Here is a 23,091-nt window from a genome sequence, read left to right as displayed (position 1 = left end):
CTGTAAGTGTGTGTTTTTTCGCTTCGTGACGCCATGCTATATATTACATGCCGTAGGACGAGTTTGTACAATGCATCTCAACCCCCTGGGAGCTGTTTTTTCTTAACTTGCGTCAGAGAAACCAAAAAGTTTTTAAATGCTTGCAAATTCGTTGAACTAAACAAACCAAAAAACCTTATGCTAGCTCTCAGCGAATAAAAATTTGTCCGAAGGAACGACTTCCCACTTGAGTTGTTTGTTCGTGAATTTCCCTAGAGATAACAACAGAACGAAACTTAACATCAACTAAATATTCATTACGGCTGTTTGAATGCCGGAGACAATTTTCCCATTCAAAGAGAGTTTTCTGTCGTCACTTATTTGCTTTTATTTGAGATTTGGCCTTACAATGTAGGCTGTCACGAATAACTTCCTCTAGGATGATTTCCTCTGGTTGTTTCTTTCGATTATCGTTCAAAATAGTATAATTTGTTTCTGAACCTTTACTCATGAATAGAGTAGATAGATGAACGGAAATAACACTAAAAATTAAATAAACATTATGTGGTGACGAACCCCCCGTTGCAGCAGCGCTGTCCAAACGCAACGCTTCTACTGACCATCGCTGACCACTTCAGCTCGTTGACCGACAGAACGGATCAAGAACTGTCATAAAACCGAGATAAAAACAAAACGAGGAGAGCAAAAACGTGCAAAGAAAGCGGACTCGTGCAGTGCCTGATCATAATAATCATATTCATTTAAATTAATACTTATTAAATATTATTCCATACCATAATTGATTTACCTACATTAAACTTACCGCTATACTTATCCTACGAGAGTAAAAGTAAGTGGAATTTACCTAAAATTAATCTAAAACTAAGCAAACAATCTATCTTAACCTAACTTAGCCTAAAATCATCCAGGATCAATTAGAGAAACCGACGACTCACCGCGTTAACCCGTATATAGTCGGTTTACCAAAATTGTAAGTGAATTAAAATTAGGAATGATTAACGTGAAAATAAAATTATTTAATTTTAGCTTAAAGCTAATCGCAGACAACATTTCGCGTTTGCTGTCGAGATTTGGAGAAATCCGTCAAACCCCACAACTTCACCCGTACATTCTTTAAGAATTTTGTACCATGTTGTGTCGGAGTAACGATATGGTGAAAGACCGTCGAGTAAGTCCACTCAACTGCCAGTCCTGCGATGCCCCGGATAGCGCGGAGGCTGAGATGATAGAATGCAGTGTCTGCAAGCGCTGGGAACACCTCGAATGTGCAGGTGTCAACGATAAGGATGAACTCCAAGATAACCAATACATTTGTAAAACGTGTATCAGTAAGCAAGGAACAAGTTCCAAATCACGTCCACTTTCCGCTGTTAACATACAGCCTGCTCGTGTTACAAGGGCGAGTTCGAAGAAAAGTAAGCAACAAGCAACGTCGGTTGCTAGTGTCTCGTCGAGCGTGCGAGCGACTATGATGGAAGCCCAGTTGAAGATTGCAGAAGAGCAACTTCGTCATCAGGAGCAAGAGCTGCTTGAGCAGGCAGAGATGAAAAAGAAGGAACTAGAAGAATCTGAACGTCAATTCGAAGAGAAAAAGAAGCTGGCAATAGAACAAAAAATCCTACGCGAACGCAAGTTGAAGGAGGAGAAGGAACTTAAAGTGATGCAGTCTCAACTGAGGAGAGAGTCGATGCAAAAGCGGCAGGAAATTATTCGGCAAGCAGCAAAAGGTAGTAAAAGTCGATCGATTCCGGATTCCAGTCAAATTGTGTCTGATTGGCTCGACCATCAAACTGGTGCGGAACATTTAGATAGGAGTGAACATTCTTTGAAAAGTAACCACTCACCTCGGCAGCAGTCAGAATTTTCTGGTGAATTTGGTAATAGGGCCAAATCAACTCCACAAATCCACACGAAACCTAATCGGGATAATCAACATGCATCCAGACAAGAACCCGGCGGTAGACAGGCGACGGATTCGGTTCCTGCTATGCTTACACAGCAACACCTCGCTGCGCGCCAAGTACTGGGCAAAGAGTTACCAATATTCAGTGGAAATCCTGAAGACTGGCCCATCTTTATCAGCAGCTTCCAGCAGTCTACAATCGCCTGCGGGTACACGGATGCAGAAAACCTCATCCGCCTTCAGAAGTGTTTACGTGGCCGAGCTTTGGATACGGTTAAGAGCCGATTGCTTTTACCGTCAAGGGTGCCACATGTCATAAAGACTCTGCGCACGCTCTACCGGCGACCCGAACTTTTGATCCATTCACTAATCGACAAGATTCATCACGTGTCGGCGCCTAAGCATGACCGACTGGATACCTTGATTGATTTTGGCATTTCGGTGCAGAACCTTGTGGACCACCTCGTCGCAGCCGATCAGAGTGATCATATTTCAAATCCGGTCTTGATGCGAGAATTAGTGGAAAAGTTACCGGGCTCGATACGACTGGACTGGGTCACCTACAAAAGCCACTTTCGGACAGTAAACCTGGAAACGTTCGGTAATTCCATGTCGGGACTAGTAGACGCAGCAAGTGAAGTTACTTTCGACGGTTACTTTAGCGGAAGCAAAAAGATACAGGGTCTATTCATACCCACACTCCTGATTTATCAAACCCTTCAACTTCGGGCGGATCACATGTAAGCTCAAGCAAACCAGCTAAGCCTTGCGCATCCTGTGGGCGAGACGGGCACCGGGTAGCAGATTGTCGGCAGTTCAAGTCGGCCAACTTGGATGAGCGCTGGAAGCTCGTGCAACAACAGCCACGGCAAATGGCCCTGTAGGTCATGGCAAGGTTGCGGAATAGAAGGGTGTCGGCAAAAACACCACATACTACTTCACTCTTTCCCTGCTTCTGCTGATGTCAACATATCAGCAAGCCATGTAACATTTTGTGAGCTCTCGTGGCCGCTCTTCCGCATCTTACCGGTCACTCTCTTTGGAAATGGGAAATCACTAACTGTGTTTGCCTTTATCGATGAGGGTTCATCGTACACACTGATAGAGGATTCCGTCGCGGACAAACTGGGTGTTTCGGGTCCGACGAAAGCACTTACTCTTCAATGGACAGGAAATGTCAAGCGAATCGAAACAAAGTCGCGCGTCATTGAGGCTGAAATCTCGGGAAAAAATAATTCTTCCAGGTACAAACTGGTCCATGCCCGGACAGTTAGTAGCTTGGTACTGCCATCTCAGACTCTAAACTACCGTGAACTCTCTCAACGATTTCCTCACTTGCGCGACCTCCCAGTAAATGATTACGAACTTGTTCAACCAAAGCTTCTGATCGGGCTAGACAATCTCAGGCTATGTGTTCCACTTAAGCTTCGCGAAGGGGGTAAACATGATCCTATTGGGGCCAAGTGCCGCTTAGTATGGAGTATCTACGGGTGTATTCCAGGTCAATCAGCCCCCCAAGTTTTCGTCAACTTCCACGTGGCGGCGGCGCCCAGTCATGATCAGGAAATGAACGAGCAAATGCGCGATTATTTCACACTTGAGAGTGCAGGAGTGACCGTTTCAAATGAAAAGCTAGAGTCTGAAGAAGACAAACGCGCGAATAGAATCCTCCGTGAGACGACACGACGAACGATGGATGGTTCCCGCTTCGAAGCGGGATTGCTCTGGAAGGTGGACGACCCGGCTTTCCCCGACAGCTATCCAATGGCTGTTCGGCGGCTGGAAGCTTTGGAACGAAAACTCCAAAAAGATCCACTGCTGGCTAGACGTGTGCGGGAACAGATAGCTGACTATCAGCGCAAAGGCTATGCGCACAAAGCTTCCCTCGCCGAATTGACTTCCGTTGACGCTAGTCGCGTCTGGTACCTTCCACTAGGTGTCGTGACCAGTCTAAAAAAGCCGGACAAGGTTAGGCTAATTTGGCACGCGGCGGCTAAAGTAGGAGAAACCTCCTTCAACTCCAAGCTCCTTAAAGGACCGGATCTACTGACTCCACTGCCGAAAGTCCTCTGTCAATTTCGACAATTTCCCGTCGCCATTTGCGGAGATTTGATGGAGATGTTTCACCAGATAAGAATACCGTTTCCTGACTGCCAGTCTCAACGGTTTATATTCCGTGATTAGCCCACCGATTATCCGCAAGTCTACGTCATGGACGTGGCCACTTTTGAGTCGACCTGTTCTCCAACCTCGGCCCAATACGTGAAAAATCGAAACGCCCAAGAATTTTCCACGGAATTCCCTCGAGCTGCTGCGGCAATTGTCGATAAGCATTACGTGGACGACTATTTGGATAGCTTCAGAACAATCGACGAAGCGATAGAGGTGGTGAATGAGGTAAAGATGCTGCACACTAAAGGCGGTTTTACTTTGCGGCACTTCCTGTCCAACAAAGTGGAGGTTCTGCGAGGAATTGGTGAAGTTGTCGAAGGAGATAGCAAACACTTGTCGTTAGAAAGAGGAGGAATATTTGAGTCGGTACTGGGGATGAAGTGGCTGCCCAGAGAGGACGTATTCACTTATTCTTTCGCGCTGAGAGATGATCTTCGATCGGTACTGGAACAAGGACACATTCCATCGAAGCGCGAGGTCGTCAAAGTGGTTATGACGCTCTTCGATCCACTAGGGCTGATCTCGTTCTTTCTCGTTCACGGCAAAATCCTTATTCAGGACATCTGGGCCAGAGGTACAGACTGGGACGAGACTATATCCGAAGATTTATACGAACGGTGGCAGCAGTGGACGAGTCTGTTTCCAAAACTGGAAAAACTGCGCATTCCTAGATGCTACTTTCGATCTGCAATCCCAAAAAACACTAACTGTTTGCAGATGCACATTTTCTGTGACTCCAGTGAAGCAGCATACTTGCGCTTGGAGACAAGCAGTGCGGTAGAAGTGGCACTCATCGGCTCGAAAACGAAGGTTGCCCCACTTAAGACCCTCTCCATCCCGCGACTCGAATTGAAAGCCGCGGTTCTGGGGATTCGAATGTTGGAAACTCTTCAAAGCTACCACTCCCAGCTGCCGATTTCTCAAAGAATCCTATGGAGTGATTCAAGTACCGTGTTATCCTGGATGCGGTCCGATCACCGACGGTACAATAAGTTCGTTGCCTGTCGAATAGGGGAAATCCTAACAGCCACCGATCCGACGGAGTGAGGGTGGGTCCCCACTAAACTAAACGTCGCCGACCAAGCAACCAAGTGGAATAGTGGGCCACAACTTTCAACGGATAATCCGTGGTTCCGGGGACCAAGTTTCCTCTTCGATTCTGAAGAAATGTGACCAGTCCAACGCCCGATTACGCCGACAAAAGTAGAACTCCGCTCAGAAAGCAACTTGATGTGTCACTTCACAACACGTGTGAACGTTCCGATTAAGATTTCCCGTCTCAACTCGTGGACGAAGCTACAACGAACGGTCGCATTCGTATTCCGCTACGTGGACAACTACTGCCGGAGCAAGAAACAGAAACCATTGCAGCGAGGAGCCCTCACCCAAGATGAACTGAAACGTGCCGAAGAGCTTCTGTGGAAGATCGCTCAGAAAGAAGCCTATCCAGAAGAACTGTCTATCCTTGTTGAGTCGCAGGGACCACCGGAAAAACGCCACCGCAGCGTTCACGAATCCAGCCCGATCTACAAAACATGGCCCTTTCTAGACGACCGTGGGATTCTGAGAATGCGCGGCAGAATCGGTGCTGCCCCTTACATACCAACCGAAGTTAAGTTTCCTGCAATCCTTCCAAAAGCTCGTCCAATAACGTTTCTCATCGTAGATTGGTTCCATCGCCGCTTCCGCCACGCCAACCGCGAGACTGTCGTCAACGAAATTCGCCAGAAATTCGAAGTCCCTAAACTTAGATCGTTGGTTGAAAGTCATGAAAAGCTAAATTTGGTGCCGGGTAGTTAAAGCTGCTCCAAGGCCTCCTGTCATGGCCCCGTTACCCAAGATGCGTCTAACCCCTTTTCTGCGTGCCTTCACATATGTTGGACTAGATTATTTTGGACCAGTTTACGCCAAAGTCGGTAGGAGCCTCGCCAAGCGTTGGGTCGCCCTATTCACCTGTCTCACGATTAGGGCAGTTCATATGGAAGTGGTACACTCCCTTAGCACGGAATCGTGCATAATGGCCGTGCGCCGCTTTGTGTCTCGCCGTGGACCTCCGAGAGAATTTTACACGGACAACGGCACATGTTTCCAAGGCGCAAGTCGGGAGCTCAAAGAGGAAATCGATCGGAGAAATCATGCCTTAGCCGGGACATTCACAAGTGCAGAAACAAGTTGGAAATTCATCCCACCGGCTGCACCCCATATGGGGGGCGCATGGGAGAGGCTTGTCCGATCGGTCAAAGTTGCAACTGGGGCAGTTTTGGAATCAGCTCGCAAACCAGATGACGAAACTCTGGAAACTGTCATTCTTGAAGCAGAGGCTATGATCAATTGCAGGCCACTCACATTCATACCGCTTGAGTCGGCCGATCAAGAGGCACTAACGCCAAATCATTTTTTTGCTGGGCAGTTCCTCCGGGGTCAAATTACTTCCTATGACCCCAGTGGATAATCGATCCACGCTCAGAAGCAACTGGAAACTGGCTTAGTGCATCTGTGATGAGTTCTGGCGACGATGGGTGAAGGAATACTTACCAGTCATCACCCGTAGGTGTAAGTGGTTCGAGGAGTCCGAGAATCTGGCAGTTGGTGATCTAGTGTTAGTGGTTGGTGGGTCGGCGAGAAACCAATGGCTACGAGGGCGGATCGAGAAAGTGTTCCCGGGGAAGGACGGAAGAGTTCGTCAAGCGTTGGTGAGGACTTCAACGGGGGTTATTCGACGACCAGCTGTAAAGTTAGCTGTTTTGGACGTCACCGATGGTGGCAAACATAGTCTAGTAGATTCCGGATATCCAGAAGGTAACCAAGGTTTACGGGCGGGGGTATGTGGTGACGAACCCCCCGTTGCAGCAGCGCTGTCCAAACGCAACGCTTCTACTGACCATCGCTGACCACTTCAGCTCGCTGACCGACAGAACGGATCAAGAACTGTCATAAAACCGAGATAAAAACAAAACGAGGAGAGCAAAAACGTGCAAAGAAAGCGGACTCGTGCAGTGCCTCATCATAATAATCATATTCATTTAAATTAATACTTATTAAATATTATTCCATACCGTAATTGATTTACCTACATTAAACTTACCGCTATACTTATCCTATGAGAGTAAAAGTAAGTGGAATTTACCTAAAATTAATCTAAAACTAAGCAAACAATCTATCTTAACCTAACTTAGCCTAAAATCATCCAGGATCAATTAGAGAAACCGACGACTCACCGCGTTAACCCGTATATAGTCGGTTTACCAAAATTGTAAGTGAATTAAAATTAGGAATGATTAACGTGCAAATAAAATTATTTAATTTTAGCTTGAAGCTAATCGCAGACAACATTTAGCGTTTGCTGTCGAGATTTGGAGAAATCCGTCAAACCCCACAACTCCACCCGTACACATTATCAATTCGATGTGCGATTTACTCAGTATTGCGAAAACGATCTAAGCTTAAAATTAATCATGAATTTCATTGTGAAGAAAAAATTCGAAGATGTGTCGGGTTGCGATATAAGAAAATTCATTGTTAAGGATGCTCCGGGTGTATTATATCGATAGATGGATAGAATAATTGGCAGAATCTGTTTGATCGTCAGTTGATATTGAAACTACAAACATTTACGCAATTGAACAATTAGATGCTTTCAATCAATGTTTGCGTCCTTGCTGTAACAAACGTGATTTTACAAATCTGCTTTCCTTTAACTATCAGTTTTATACACCAACGATTTTACGTAGGCCCACAATAAAAGACCAATGGCGTCAAATCGCGTAATGTTGGTGATTAATTTGCAGGGTCAAATGGAGAGATAAATTGCTCATTAAATTAATTCTTAAAATGTTTATAGCTTCGCATGCTGTATGGCTTGTGACGGCGTTTTGTCTATAACATATGTCAAAAAGGTTTACATCTTCCAATTTGGGCAATAGAAAGTCACGATCACGAATGATGAATCAATATCGTTCGCCATTGAAGGCAACGTTTCGTCCAAGGTCATCATTAAAGAATTACGGCCTAATGATTCTACCTGCTGCTTAACTACTGTTGCAAGTCGGTGGTTGAATATCCAACAAATTTTGGCGCGAAATTTAGTAATAACACTTTTAATTGTAGTTTCACTAAATCGATTATGACGACCGCAAAATGGCCATTACAAGCGTAACACATTTTCCACAGAGCGCGAATTTCGACAATAAATTCATCCGAGTTGCAATCGTTGCTCATTTATCGTAGTATACAAAATAATTTGGACCTTTTTACCAACTTGAAGAAAAGGTTGTGATAAATCATCCTTCATTACCGAATCTTTTACAATATGACTTTAATTGACACTCTGTTAAGTTTTTACATTAAAAAATCGTGGTGAGAAGGCATCCGTACTTTTTTGTTTGACGTGGGCGAACCCGCAGTCTGCCTGTCTTCGACATGGTGTTTTAACCATTAAATTACTGCGAAAATATATTCTTCGAAGCCCATTATTGCACCGTTAGCATTCAGCCCACTATTGCACCGTTAGAATTTAGCGTTCACCTTATTCATGATTCCGACTTTTTATCACTTTTCGCCAGTTTTTGTCATTCCGCCAATTACGTTCATCAGCTTTTTCCGATTGCTGGTCACGGATAAAAAATATATCCAAAACCGAGTTTAAAACATTCAATAAGCGTTTAACTAAATATTTGTTCAGATGCTCGAAAAGTAGCTTCGCAAACAAAACAACGATTTGATTTTGTTGTCCTCAACGCTTGGCCAGTACCTTAGAGTATCTTGGAGTGCCTTCTGGAGTCTCTTGATTAGACTTCCGTAATCGGCATCACACCGCCCCTTACTGTACCATTAAAAGATATAACTGACAGTGACTGCGCGGAGCAGTCAGTTGATGGCTTCCAATCCGGTTCGTCGGATCCAGTATTGAATCGGCTGCTGCAAAACAACAAGTTTGAGCTGCTGCCAGTTACTAGACCTGCCAAAGCTCCAGACGGAGTTTTCAATGTTATCACATCATCATCCAATGGAAACCACATCGTCCTCAACATCGTGACATAACCTTTTGTAGCAAATTGCAAAACGGTGCCTGAGAACCTTGCTCTTCGACCTGCCTTTATTCTGATGATACCGAACTTAAATGCGCGAACTGTAGCCAAAACCATCATGTCACCAGTCACAGCTGCCAGAAGCGTGCAGAATTCATTCACATTCGCAAAGCAGCGTCAGCAGCCAACCAGAAAACACATCACCGGCAACTCCCTCCATTCAAAAATAATCGTCATGTGGTTCCCGTTCTGGAACCACTTCAGCTCTCGAACTGAAGCACCCCTGCTACGTAGTTTTCTGCTCAGTTTCGCCTCACCGTCGTCACTACTTCTCAACCAAGCCAAGAATCCACTCCGAACCCCGGATTGTCTTACGTTGGTTTTATCACTGGAAGCTTTGCTGGTTCTAAGGTGACCTGGACGGTCTACGAAAGAAATGGTTAAAGTCAACTGGGCTGCATTCGAAATCCAGAGTAAATATTCCCGATCCCGAAGCCATAAGGTGCAAAGTCTAACGTCCCTTTGCACTTTCAGCTTAAGACTATCTAAACCATACTAGTCCTGTACTTTCTGACTAACATGACCATATCCGAGGCTCTAGTCGTTTTCGAGGAGCTATCGTCGGATCAATACCAGGTTGTACTGATCTTGGGTGCCGTTGCTAAGATAGTGACCAGTCATCTTCGGATAAGCAACTATCATGCGACTGTGTCCTGTTTCAAAGGTTCATCGTCGATCAACACTGACCATCCTTTAAATAGTCCGGAGAAGATCGACCAGGCATTTTACTCCAGCGTGTGATTGCCGTCATCCGTGACACGGCGGTTCCCGTACAGCAAACTTTATGTTTGTATTACCTTCTATATTGACAAACCCAATAAAAACATCCCTAAATTGCGTTATGTCTATCGACACTGGTACCAACCTCGTAACCGATCCAATAAAAACCATAAAAACCGGCTTTCCAAGGTTATCCAGGACCAAATTCATGATTTGCAAAACCGCGATGTGTTCTCTAGTCAAAGTTTTAAAAAAGAAACCTTTAACCGTTTTCCACGCTTGTTTTGCCCGGAGAAGTTCAACTTTTAATCACACCTGTTGAAAAAGCGAAGGCGCTGTAGCAGCAGTGTGTGTCGTCACACAATTTGAGGTGAAATGACGCCAGCCTTTTCGAATTGGCTGTTTCTGAAGGAGATGCCATTGTCAACCATTCAATTAGTTTGGTTCCAGAGAAAGCTCATCGGTCTAGCGAGGAGATCAAGAAATATAAAGGCTTTGATAACACATTCAACCTCAAGCTCAAGAACTTCGCTTTAGTAACACGTGTTAGAAATCGATACTGGGAGTTTTACTTCTTACCCTCAAAGTGAAAGTTAGCTAGAGTCATTCCAGTAATCTAGCCTGAAAAAAATAATTCTATTCCTAAGAGCTAGTTTATTCTCTGCTCTCTCCAAACTATTTGGAAAAACAATCCAGAGTCGTCTGCTTTCATTTACCGATGAGAATGGTGTCCTTTACGAGTTGAAACCTCTCCAGGGAATTGTAATTGGCGATAATATTGGCTGGAGGAAACGAGGCTCGGAGCGGTAAGCGTAAAATGGAAGGGTGAAAAAGCATACACGAAAGCACGAATTATAATAATCATGTCTCTTACTCTTAACCCTGAAAAGATAGTCATATTTTGGTATGCGTAAAAGAATAATCATGCGCCAAAATGACTCCCGACTTTTAAATAATGAAAATTGCAAGTTTTTCTTAATAAATTGTCGATAAACGGTCATTACAGTGTTAACATATCTATAAATAACAAACACCTGCATGTTGGTTTAAATATTTCTAAGTTGATCAAGAAAGACCGAGGAAAAACCAACGCACGTTTGGAAATAAATGTAAAATATTGCTGCAAGCGAGGAGTTAAATTGACGCAGACTATCTTCCCAGGGTTAATAAGGTTTGTTCCGCTTAGTATTTGGCCGTTTCTTTTTATTTACTGCAGCGCCTCTAGTTGGCGTACCGAGAAACAAATGACAGCGTTTAGATCTGCAAGGTTTATTTACTTAGTGGTGAAAATTTCGTCAGGATTAGTTCACGCGTTGACAAGTTATTCAAGATGGAACGCGAAAGACGAGGCACGATGTGCACACCTACGTTGAAAACCCAAGGAGGAATGATCGCCAAGGCTCTCAAACTACCAAAATCGACTGTGAATACTGTGTACTCAAACGTTACCGGGACACTTTGACGGTGAACCGCGCTAAACAAACTAAACGTAGAAGTGGAACATTGGACCGGAAACTACGAGTGAAGGTCATCAGGGCAGTCCGGAATAATCTTGGAGTCTCCCTCCGTGATTTGGCGAAAAGGTTCAATGCGGCATATAGTACAGTTCATCGAATCTGTATGTGTGAATGATTACGGTCGTATCATGCCAGCAAACAACTGAAACAGAACCAGGTTGCCAATACCCGAGCTAGAAAGCTATACGAGCAAATCCTCACAGAGTATAACGGCTGTGTTTTGATAGGTCATACGTCAAAATTAGGGTGGTTTACCGGTAAAACAAAAACCGGTAAAACCGATATTTTTTCCAATACCGAAATACCGGTATTGGAAGGCGAAAAAAACCGGTATTTCCGGTATTTGTCGTAAAATTGAAAATTAATTGTCACAATGTTTATAAATCATTGTAAGGTTAATGAATGCTACCCACTTAGGTAGGCGTTACAAATCACATGAATATATTTAGACAGAAGCAACATTGAATATTATTTACTCTAACCTATTTATCAATTTTTGTTTCCTTCTTATTTGTTCTGCTTGGATTCAGATGATGTATTTGTGTGTATCGATAATATGTCAAGAACTTTATATCAATAAAACAAGACATTTATATTTTAAGTAGAACAGCTAATCTCTTTATACACTCATACTTACAGAAGCAACCCGTGGATTTTGAACCTACCAGTTCAACCACAAATTTTAGTTTGGGGCAGTAATCACAATCTTGTCTGCGAAAAAACGTAAGTCATTATTCGTTTTGTGCAATTTAAAAGTGAAACTAAAAAAAATATATATATAAATATAAATTTGGATTAAAGATTTATTTTTTGTTTGGTGTCTCCGTGTGCATTGCACAGGTTGCACCTAGTTATGAACATGTTGCTCCTGATACAAAGCGTTTACAGGATGAAATAGTCAATCAATAAAGAATTTCGTCCTAAAAATTACTGCTCCTTGTTCTCGAGAAAGTGAAATTTAAATAGCTGTAGCATGGTCAAAGCTTCGTCGCCCAAACCGCAGCGAATTTTATTAGCAATAGTTCTAGTTGAGAAAAATGCTTTCTCAGGTTCAACTGAATTTGGAAGAACTGTTTAAAGAGCATCAAACAGAATAGAGAAGTATTTACGTTCGATTCCTTCGAATTTGTAGACTGTAAATTTTTGTCTGACCGTCATTTTATTTTTTTCTTCATTTATTTACTCTTCTCAACAGTGTCAATAATTGTTCCTCTAAGAATTTCAAATTCATTCATTAATTTAATACTAAGTTTTGCGATGTGAAAGGAATTTGAAACAAAAATCAGTATGTTTTTTTACTAATATAAGGTTCGAAATTATGTTCTTCGTAATCATATCACTGGATTCATTCATTAAAGTTTTCCAAACACTATTGAATTGTTCCAGTGTTGTATCTGGATCGTATGACATCACAGGAGATCAAAACAAGTGGTCCAAATCCTACAGAAAAAAAACTGGGTCGTAATGAAGCATAAGTACACATAAATGCAAAAACATAATTATGCAGCGACACGTCTATAGATGCGACCAAATTTCTGTATATATTTAATTATTTTTCAGTTTTTTTTTTTCAAATAGTACAGAGAGAATGACTTACGCTATTCCGCGGACATGATTGTCATTATTTCCCCAAACGATGATTTCCAGAATCTTGTAGTTGAACAAGTAGGTTTAAAGACAACGAGTCGCCCCTGGTTTGTATTAGTCAGAAAAAAATGAAAATACCGGTTTTTTACCGGTTTTACCGGTTTTTATTTTTATGAATACCGAAATACCGGTTTTTCGAAAAGTCGGTAATACCGACCACCCTAGTCAAAATGGACTTTGGACAAATCCCGGGTCAAAAATTTTACCTTGCTAACCGTAAGGGGATTGCTCCAGGTAGGTTCAAATTTGTTTTCGCGGATAAATTCGCCCGAACAATATATACAATATCGCACGCTTAGCCTTGGGGCTAATAGCGGTCTCGATCAACTAGATTAGTTGAGAGAATGCGTTATCGATATTGTTTTTGGCACATTTTGCATGTGTAGGATAAGTACAACGATACACCGTGCCCCAGTGCTTAGTCGAGAAAATTTCTAGCTCGAAAGGATCCTCGACTCGATGGGGAATCGAACCCGATATCACAACCGTGTGGGAGAGCTAGCCGACCGACATCGCTAACCACAGAACCACGGGGACCACGACCGAAAGTTAATGATTTGTCAAGCCATCTGTAGCTGTAGAAAGACGACAAAAGTTTTCATCACTGGAGCAACCATGAATGGACAAGTTTACAAGGAGAAGTGTCTTCAAGAAACACGACTTTGTTACTCAATATAAGACATAATTTGATTACCACTTATAGATATTAGCGCATTCCCATTAGTGCTCAGACATACTCGATATTATTTTGCTTTGTGAAATATACTAAAACCATGCCAAAACCGGTTTCGTAGAATCGCCGTTTTGAGCTCAGTTTAAGACCTGTATTTTTTTAAAGATGGGTAAGAAGATGTTAATATGTGGACAAACTCTTAGAATTTTGATATTTGGTCTTAAAACAAAATGGCGTTGAAAAAACATCGAAAATTTCCGATTCCTCAAAAATTCAAAATGGCGCCATTGTTGCCCCTTAAGTTGAAATATGTTCAAATTTGGGTAAATTTGGATTTAAATCAGTTTGTTTTTGAATGTTATCTTTGTTAGACGGCGCTACTTCTCTTCCGGATTACTGCCATGGAGCATGTTAGAGTGAAAAAGAGTGTATGACAATTTTCTGAAGGGGATAAGGATTTATTCACCTAAGGCGATATTTATGTTATTGTTCTTACAGAAATGTATACGAATAGTTCGTTCGGGTTCGCCACAGAAGGCAGAATCACGAAAGGCAGAAGCACGAAAGGTAGAATCATGAAAAGCAGAATTCTATGACCGTACACACAAGGCAGAATATTTCAAAAGGCAGAATTTCGAAGGGCACGAAAGGCAGAGTCACTGGTAGCAGAGCCTGACTTACGATAGCCAAGTGCGTGATGGTAAATTGGTGCGAATGCTGGTCACGATATCAAAGCTGCTACTCTACATTTATTATTTAATATTATTTGGTTACCAGACATAATAACTGGTCACACAGCGATGACCAGTTTTTGTGAGAGGTGCAGATAAAGCCTAATTATTAGATCCGAGACGCGCAAACTGGTTTGGCTCAGATCCTGAAGAGTCTCACGGCATCGCGGGGAGTAATTTTTCGATGGTTGGTATAACTTACACTAGTCTCAACGGCTTGTTGATTATAATTAACATAAAACAATTCATGCGGCGAAGACGCATAATCGAGGGCAAGGAACCGAGGCGGCACAAAGCCGCCGTGGTTTCCGCGGTCCGAGCCGGTCGCCGACCCGCCGTCGGAAGCGGCGGCCTCTCGCATACAAACAACTGATATACTGGTATTCTAGGATTACTCAAACAGGTTTTCTTTCCCTTATCTAAGTCCGAACGAGCGGTAGCGAGTAAGGACAGCATACATTTGGACAATAGAGCGGCCAAAGGCCGCGAGTGTGTGTTGTTAAAAAGAAAATAGACCAATTTTTGATTCTGCCATTCGTGCTCTTTGTGATTCTGCCATTCGTTATTCTGCCTTATGAAATATTCTGCCTTTCGTAATTCTGCTTTTCGTGATTCTGCCTTTCGTGATTCTGCCTTTCGATTTTCTGCCTTTCGTAGGAGACCCGTTCGTTCATTATTAAGTGGACTTCCGGTAGAGTGGTCTCCACCCTCGTGAGATTCGGCCACAAATGTGTCAGATGATTCAACAACAATAAACAATAAACTATAGAGTGGTCTAACCTGGTGGTTTATCTTGGGGTTGTCCCAGATAGTCATCTGGTTTTTCGACCACACGTTGTAGAGACGATCAACAAATGCAGTGTTCGCATCGGGGACGGCACCCCCTAATTTGCAGAACTTCGAAACAGTGTCTGAGGAATCAGATGTCGTTCTACAAACGAGTGGTTGTGCTGTCCCCATACGATCTTCGGAATGATCTTAAACCTAAACACCCCTAGATAAGAACAAGCGAGGTGCACGAGCTCGCAAACCTGGAACCCTTGGCTGGCAAATTCGACCGCTCCTTCATTAAATGTGGAGGTGCTGCACTTCCGAGCACGCGATTGTATACGAGAGTTATAGATTCAAGGTTGTACATAGTACATTAAGCAGGTAGATTAGCTTAAAAAATTAAAATTCGAGAACAAGATGTCTGAACAAGATGACCGATTTGACAGTGACCAATGTTAGCAGTTTCATGATAAAAAACCATTCCAAACATATATCGTCGCTGAAAACTAGACTACAACACAGCAATAAAGGACTTCCTACCGTTGAAAAACAAATACGACATAACTAAAATCAGTGACTATTGCATGACTTTGCATTGTACTATGCTTCTAAATATTTTTACTTTCAAATACAGCTTCCCTTGAAAAAGGCTACCAAGAACGCTCGAAACGTTGACTTATTTACACAGTTTGACAGGGTATATATAGAATATTTGGATATCTTTAACCGTTATGTCATCGACGGGGTACCCTGGTACCTTTTTAGATTTCACAAGACGAAATTTCATAGTTCACTGTGATCAATAGTGATAAAAATTTGCGACATCTTAAAGCTCATTAAAAGGCAACTTTTTTCATATGTAAAAGGGAACTTTTGATAACATTAGTTTTTAAATAGTAATAAAAGGGGGAGGGTAAAGGGGGAGGACTTGAACTTTTTTTACCCCTTACGTACCAGACGGGGTACCCGGGAATTCATAAATTAATATTCTTGTAACATTGACAATTTTCATGCGATTTCGATACTTTTGGCCCCAGAAGATTCAGTAACTTATGTACGCAAAAATCTGCGTCGACGATGTTCCGGAAGAATTTTCTCATTGCCGGAAATCTGGTTTGCCGGGAATATGTTCCGAAACATTCTTAGTTTGAATATTTTAACGAAATCTATCTTACAATTATTGGTTCAAAGTTCATAAAATTAGTTACTTCCGCAGGCCATTTTTATGATATGCCCCCAAAGTGGTCCTTCCGAAAAATATTAAAACAATGAAATAATACAACGTCAGATACCATCCAATAAGGGTATTTTCAGAACCGGGATAAAATCTAGAGGCCGTAAAACGACTAACGATGTTATTTTAGATTCCAAAATGGCGGTATATGGAAGAAAGTCAAAATGGGCAGAATATGGGAATTTCCACAATCGGGATGATGGCCAGACCGAAAATCAACTCCAGATGCCATTTTGAAATTTAAGATGATGACTTCCGGTTTCCAGAAAACAGCTAAAATTGACCAAAAACCATCTCATATGGGTGGTTTCGGAATCAGAACGATGTCCAGAGTCCTGAAAACGACCATCGAATATGGATGTTTCCGGAATCGGAATGATGCTCAGAGACTGGAGATTAACTTCAAGCGCCATATTGAAGTTCAAGATGATGACTGCCGGTTTCCAGAAAACAGCTAAAATTGACCATATACCATCAAATATGAATACTTTTGGAATCGAAATGCTGTTTAGAGACCATAAAACGACACCAGACGAATCGAAAGTCATCACCTTGAATTTCAAAATGGCATGTGAAATTGACTCCCGGTCTCTAGGCATCATTCTTATTTCGAAAAGACCCGTGTTGAGTGGTATTTGGCCATTTTTTAATCTCTCCCAGAAGCCGGAAGTTGTAATTGTGATATTCAAAATGACCACTAGGATCATGTTTAGGTCTCTGGACATCATTCCGATTCCGAAAGTACTCGTATGAGATGGTATTTAGTCAGTTATGACTGTTTTCCAGAAACCGAAAGTCCCCAACTTGAATTTCCCAATGGCTTCTGATTTCCGGTCTCTGGGTGTCATCCCGATTCCGGAAATACTCATATCGAGTGGATTTCAACCAATTTTTGTCCTCGTCCAGAAGTCGGAAGTCGCCATTTTGATAATCAAAACGGCCACTAGGGTCGTTTTCAAGTCTCTGGACATCATTTCGATTCCGAAAGTACTCATATGAAGTGCCAATTGTAATTGTAGCAATAATATTGTCAAATATTTATAAAATTCCTCAGTTTCGGAACTTGTCCACGGAAAACCGGATTTCCGGGAATGAGAAAATTTTTTCGGAGCACCGCTGACACTGATTTCAAAGTAAATAAGTTGGAGAAACTTTAAGAGCTAAAACTGTTGAAATCGGAAGAAAATTGTCAAATTTCAATTTGTTGGTACCCGGGTACCCCGTCGGACATGTGAGGGTTTTTTTTCGTCGACCACATAATGATTAATTATTTTACTTCTGCTTCTACACGAAAAGTAGATAGATGAATTGCGAGCAAGAGGGTTGTTTTCATGAACCTTGTGTTTCAACTAAAGTATTATATAAGAGCAACTTCTTTATTTAATAACTCAATCGATCTATATTATCAACATTAACACGATGCTTGCATAAATAGTAAATTAATGTATCAATAGTTTCCAAGTGATACGCCACAGTCCGTTTTACCCACTTTCTCCCTTTTGCCTTTGGTTCCTCTGCATAGTTCCGGAATTGTAGCACAAAATACGCAATTTATAAGCTCTTCACATTCAATTTTGTACTGATGAGTTGTGCTTCTAAGGCTTGCCATCGTTCGAAGGCAGAAGTAGAATTTATTAATCATTTTCGATTGGTTTCATTCATCGATTCCAATTATATTGTCTGACGTTCGATTGCAGGTACTTCCAATGGACCGGCATCAGTGGCATCGCAAACCGCCCGCTGGGAGCAACACTTGGGGGTGTTTCGGACTTCGCCAGCAGTTGAACAGGTGACGGATCGGAAGGCGTTGACCGCAGCGCTTGTTCATTTTTCCAAAGCACTCGGGTAAGTAAATGGAAAAGAGAAAAATAACCTACTCATCCTAGTGAAATAATATCAGTCAAGGCAGCCCCCAGCTGGCACGGTTCGGCATATATATGACGCTATCTGCATTCTAGATTCAATTTATGTACACTTCAACCATCAACGCAAAACACAAAAATAGCGCCAGCAGGTCAAGTACCTACTTCCTACCGCCATTCACCTGTGCAGCTATTTCCGTTGATATCCTTGCTCTCTATATTCACAGTTTTTTTTTCATTTACGAAACCATGAATGAAAAAAGAGTTAACACAAAACTTTCGAATTCGTGTGGTACTTTTTCCGTTCGTATATCTTGTTTGCAGTGTAAAAATAAGTTGAATTAATAACTGTAAAATGATGTTTTATGTATGACGGTGCTACGGCTTGATGTGTTGCTCGAGAAAAGTACATTTTGAAATGTAATAGAAAAGCTATCTTACTTTTGTGAATCTTTGACCAAGCATTGGTACGGCTCGAAGATATAAGTAGATTTCAATACAGCATACCCAATTTAGCATAGCATAGCATAGCATAGCATATTTGATCGCCCGTGTGTTGCCCGCGATTGACCAGAATCAGCTGAAATTGCACAAAGAACCGTCAAAATGGTGCCTAGGAGTTGCAAGCCATTTTCAGTGTACAATTCCTGGTGATTTTTCTTTTCACTGGTCAATAACGTAGCTGGCCACGCCCAATGCAGATCAATAGAGGAAGGGATATCGGGAGTGTTAGTTTAATACTTGTTGCTACTAGAGACCGAGGAATCCTCTGCATCATCCACAAGTATCAAAGGAAGGAATCAGTGTTAGTGGAAAGGAATTGATCTGGATCCATCGAGGTTGATGGTGCGATCTTTTCTACACAAATTCGCGCCCGATATGGATATTTCTCGGTCTCTGCGCAACCGGCCATCAGAGGACGATATGAATAGAACCGCATCACGATCGCTGTATCGGCATATAGGAGAATCGAAGTTTCTACCAATCGTTATTATCAGCAACCATTCGTTAACAGTCTGTATCACACCAAACTTCGCGTTTCATCCTGTGAACTATTAAAATTTACCTCGAAACGAATGAATTTCGTAAAACGCACCGCACGCCAAATGCAAACTACTGGTACCAGCTCAAAGAACCGATAGAGCGAGTAAAAAAACCCACAAGGCACACCCGAGCATTATACGATGTAATGGTCATTGAATTCCGAAACCGCTGTATTAAGATAGTTACACTGAGCGCTGTCAAAATAACGTGCGCGAAACTGAGCTGACCTCCCCGAAGCAAACTATAGCGTTCCCACTACACTCCGGAAACCCTTAGATAAACAAAACTCACCCGGGCCGATGATGCGTTTCACCGGGGCATTATGCACGACCGCTCCATTTTCTCCTACCGACGCATACGCGACACGACCTTTCGCACCAAAGACACCTACTGAGTATAAAAACTGACAAAGTTCCATGCATTCATAGCCCAAAAACTTAAAAAAATGCAAAAAAGCATATTAAACAAAACAGAGTTCCAAATTTATTATTAAAATGCCAAAATAATTGCAATCAAAGTTCAGTTGTCGTGAACTATTTTCACGCCCAAAACGATTTCAACATAATTAAATAAAAGTTACTTATGTATATCAACATTTGTCCAAAAGCTAGGAAAATCATAAAACAAGAACATAGACCTGAATAAAATGTCACCGCCCTGCCAGGACTCACAATTGTAGACGATGCATCAATCGCATGCCGCATTGTCATGCTCGAATGATAAATTTTGAAACTATATTGTAAAACTGCCAATTTTGACCTGTGAGAGTGCATCGCACAATCTGGTTCGTAAATATAAAAAAAACTCTACCCGCAACCGACAAGCTACCACACTTTGTGCACCCAACAGATGACACATTTACACTTCTGACAAAGTCCAAAACCCGCTGAAAACCACTACACACAGAGCCTATGCATTCTTAAAATGTTTGATACTAAAACTTATACTCATCTGTTTTATTTTGGTTATGCCTATGCCAGCGAAACAAACGCCGACAAGCACAGCGCAACACTACTCTCTTCGCTCTCTCTCCAGATATTATCGTTCTCTTCGCTCACACTGCCATGCATTCCATTTTCGCATGTTAATAACGAACCGCTAGTTAGCGCGACGCACAAAGTAGGCACTCACACTCACGCAACTTAGCTGGCCTTACAATTTTCAATTGCAATTCGAGGAAAAATTATTACTTTCACGCAAGGAACACTGTGTTTTTCACAAAACCTTCACTTTTCTCACTTAGACAAAGCATCACAGATCACAACTTGACACTTTTTAACAAGTTTGGCCACTTAATTCACCTATAAATTAATAACTTAAACGGATAGCTTTCGGGGCACGAATTATTAGTTAGCCGTGATGCCAGCCTATCTACAGCATACCCAATTTGAGCATACAAATTCAATTGCCAGTCGACAGAGATGATGATTCGAAAATGTGTCATCGACATAAACCTGTCGTGCATTATTCAGCAGGCCGCTCGGAGGTGCCTGGATCCTGGTGAATGGCTTTTGTTGATCCGTCGCAACTGTTGGTGATAGACTGTAAAGTCTACTCAAATATGGAAGGTTGAAGGTTGAAAGGAGGAATCGTGATTGATTTGTTGACATCAATTTGCAATCAACTTTCATTAATAAAAAATGAACACAACCAGCGAGAAACGGTAATTTTTTTGAATGTTAGAGAAAAAGTACATATCTCGCAAATATATCAATATAAACATGTTATTTGAGTTTATTTCACAATGGCTCTCGTAGACAAATTTATGCATCATCATTCAAATTCAACAATCTGGTCGTTGTATCGACCCCTTCAACGGGATACAGTTTGCATAAAAATATACCCAGCGAAAATCAGTTTGGATGCGTTGAACTACGATAATTAATTTTCTTGTCCTATATCGGAAGCAGCTACCGTCAAGCAGCTTTCCGTCAAAGGTTTTATTTATGGTGGGGGTGTTTGTGGAGCAGAAAATTCTTTAGTACCCTCATTCGTCAATCTTGATAACATTGGCTCATGTTTCACGCGTCTTTCGTACGGTAGAACAGCTCACAACAACGATAGAAGTATTCCTGACACCGCACACTGTTTCCAAAGGTGCAGAATTCCTCCTGTGTTTCCAAGAGATATTTTCCATTCTTTTGACGATCTGATGATTAACCTCTATAACGACATTTAAGTTCATCAAACCTTATTGGTCTTGAGAGTTTATTGCGTCCCAGTAGTTTAATTGGATAAAACACCATACTGAAGACAGGGAGATGGCGGGTTCAAGTTCTGTTTGGATGCGGTGTATTTCTTGAATTCTGTATCATATTTTTCGCTTCTCTTGTTACATACACTGTCTGCTTTGATGAACTGTACCACAGTTCTATAAGTTCATTTCATGTTTGTAACATGGCATTTGAAGTTTATGTTGTTTAATTTTTAACGTTCCCTGGAAACAAAAAAAAAGCTTTTATATAGTTTTAATAACAATTTGGATGATAAACAATATATTTAACTCTTTTATTTGTTGAATTTAAGTTCAGAGAATAACAGGAATATGTAAAATTGATTCGATTCTGTTTCATACGGAAATATACCTATGATTAAGCTAATTCAGCTATTAAAAAGAAACAAACTTGGACACTGAAAATTTGCACATATAAATTTATCGTAAAAATACATAGAATTTATTTTGGTTATAGTTTTGCAAAAACTGCGTACCGCCGCAATGATGAAGTACTTTAGGAAGCTTTAGATATATTTATGTATATTCTGCTTCTGCTATTCGCAATAGCCTGATTATTTTTCATTATTTTACGACTAGAGGTTTTGATCACGTTTCACCGTCTTTGAATGCAGTGTGCAGCTTTGTGGTACGGCGGCAATATTCAAACACAGCTTAATGCAAAATCACGTTTGCAAATAAGGAAGTTTATTGCGTCCGGGGTTTAGGTGTCACGTACTGCTTCAAAGAGGATGTAGTGAAAATTATTCGAAAAGTGTGTTTCCCAATAAGTGTACGGGAAGAACTTGGTGCAGACACGTACTCGAATGTTAATTTCTATACAAAGGGGAATAAGGTGAATGCAAGACGCATTGAAAATATTTCAATACTTGAAATATTTCGACTCAATACCTTTAATTACTCGCATCTGTGCAATTTTGTATAAAACATCACAAGTAGAGTGCTCTATCGGTGATAGAAAATACTTTTACATCTAAAACGGTTTGTTTGATTGTCATAGCACAGCCAAACCGACGTACCACTCGATCACGATTTCATCGACCAGAAAATTCATTATCAAAGACAAAAACCGTCGACAATGCCGTATGTGTTGACAAGCGTACGCACCTATGTGTTGACAAGCGTACGCACCTATTAGCAAGCGTACGCACCTATTAGCAAGCGTACGCACCTATTAGCAAAGACAAAAACTGTTTTACGAAAATGAGTTAGTAGGCAATAAGCTCACATGATGGCGCATGAGTGTAACGCTTCGAATAAGGACGAAGATTGTTCAGGATTTTTCTTCGAAGAGGCACGTGTGTTTGTCTTTGGAAAAGTAGTAGATAATAATTTGGTTCTTCAAAAAAAAAAGTATAGGTATATAATTCCATAGAAACGTCTACGTAAAGGTTCAACAAAATCAAAAAATAAGAATTAAAAAAATAATAAAACTGGAACATTTTTGTAGAACTACTTATGTGTGAACACAGAATAACTAATATCTTCGTACTTTTT

At 41.5% G+C, this 23,091-nt stretch overlaps 1 protein-coding gene across 3 annotated transcripts in view; it reads left to right on the top strand.

The window, feature by feature from the left end:
* LOC129721129 (uncharacterized) overlaps positions 1 to 23,091 on the top strand; it is a 102,696-nt gene that overhangs the window by 38,461 nt on the left and 41,144 nt on the right. For all 3 annotated transcript variants that reach the window (XM_055673309.1, XM_055673307.1, XM_055673308.1), the window contains one exon: positions 18,153 to 18,300. In XM_055673309.1, the coding sequence (XP_055529284.1) occupies positions 18,153 to 18,300 (148 nt within the window). The remainder of the gene's footprint in view (positions 1 to 18,152; positions 18,301 to 23,091) is intronic.

The sequence above is a fragment of the Wyeomyia smithii genome, chromosome 2, assembly GCF_029784165.1.
Source record: "Wyeomyia smithii strain HCP4-BCI-WySm-NY-G18 chromosome 2, ASM2978416v1, whole genome shotgun sequence".
Lineage (NCBI taxonomy): Eukaryota > Metazoa > Arthropoda > Insecta > Diptera > Culicidae > Wyeomyia > Wyeomyia smithii.
Note: the sequence above shows the minus strand (reverse complement) of the source record. Positions and strands in the feature narration are given on the sequence as shown.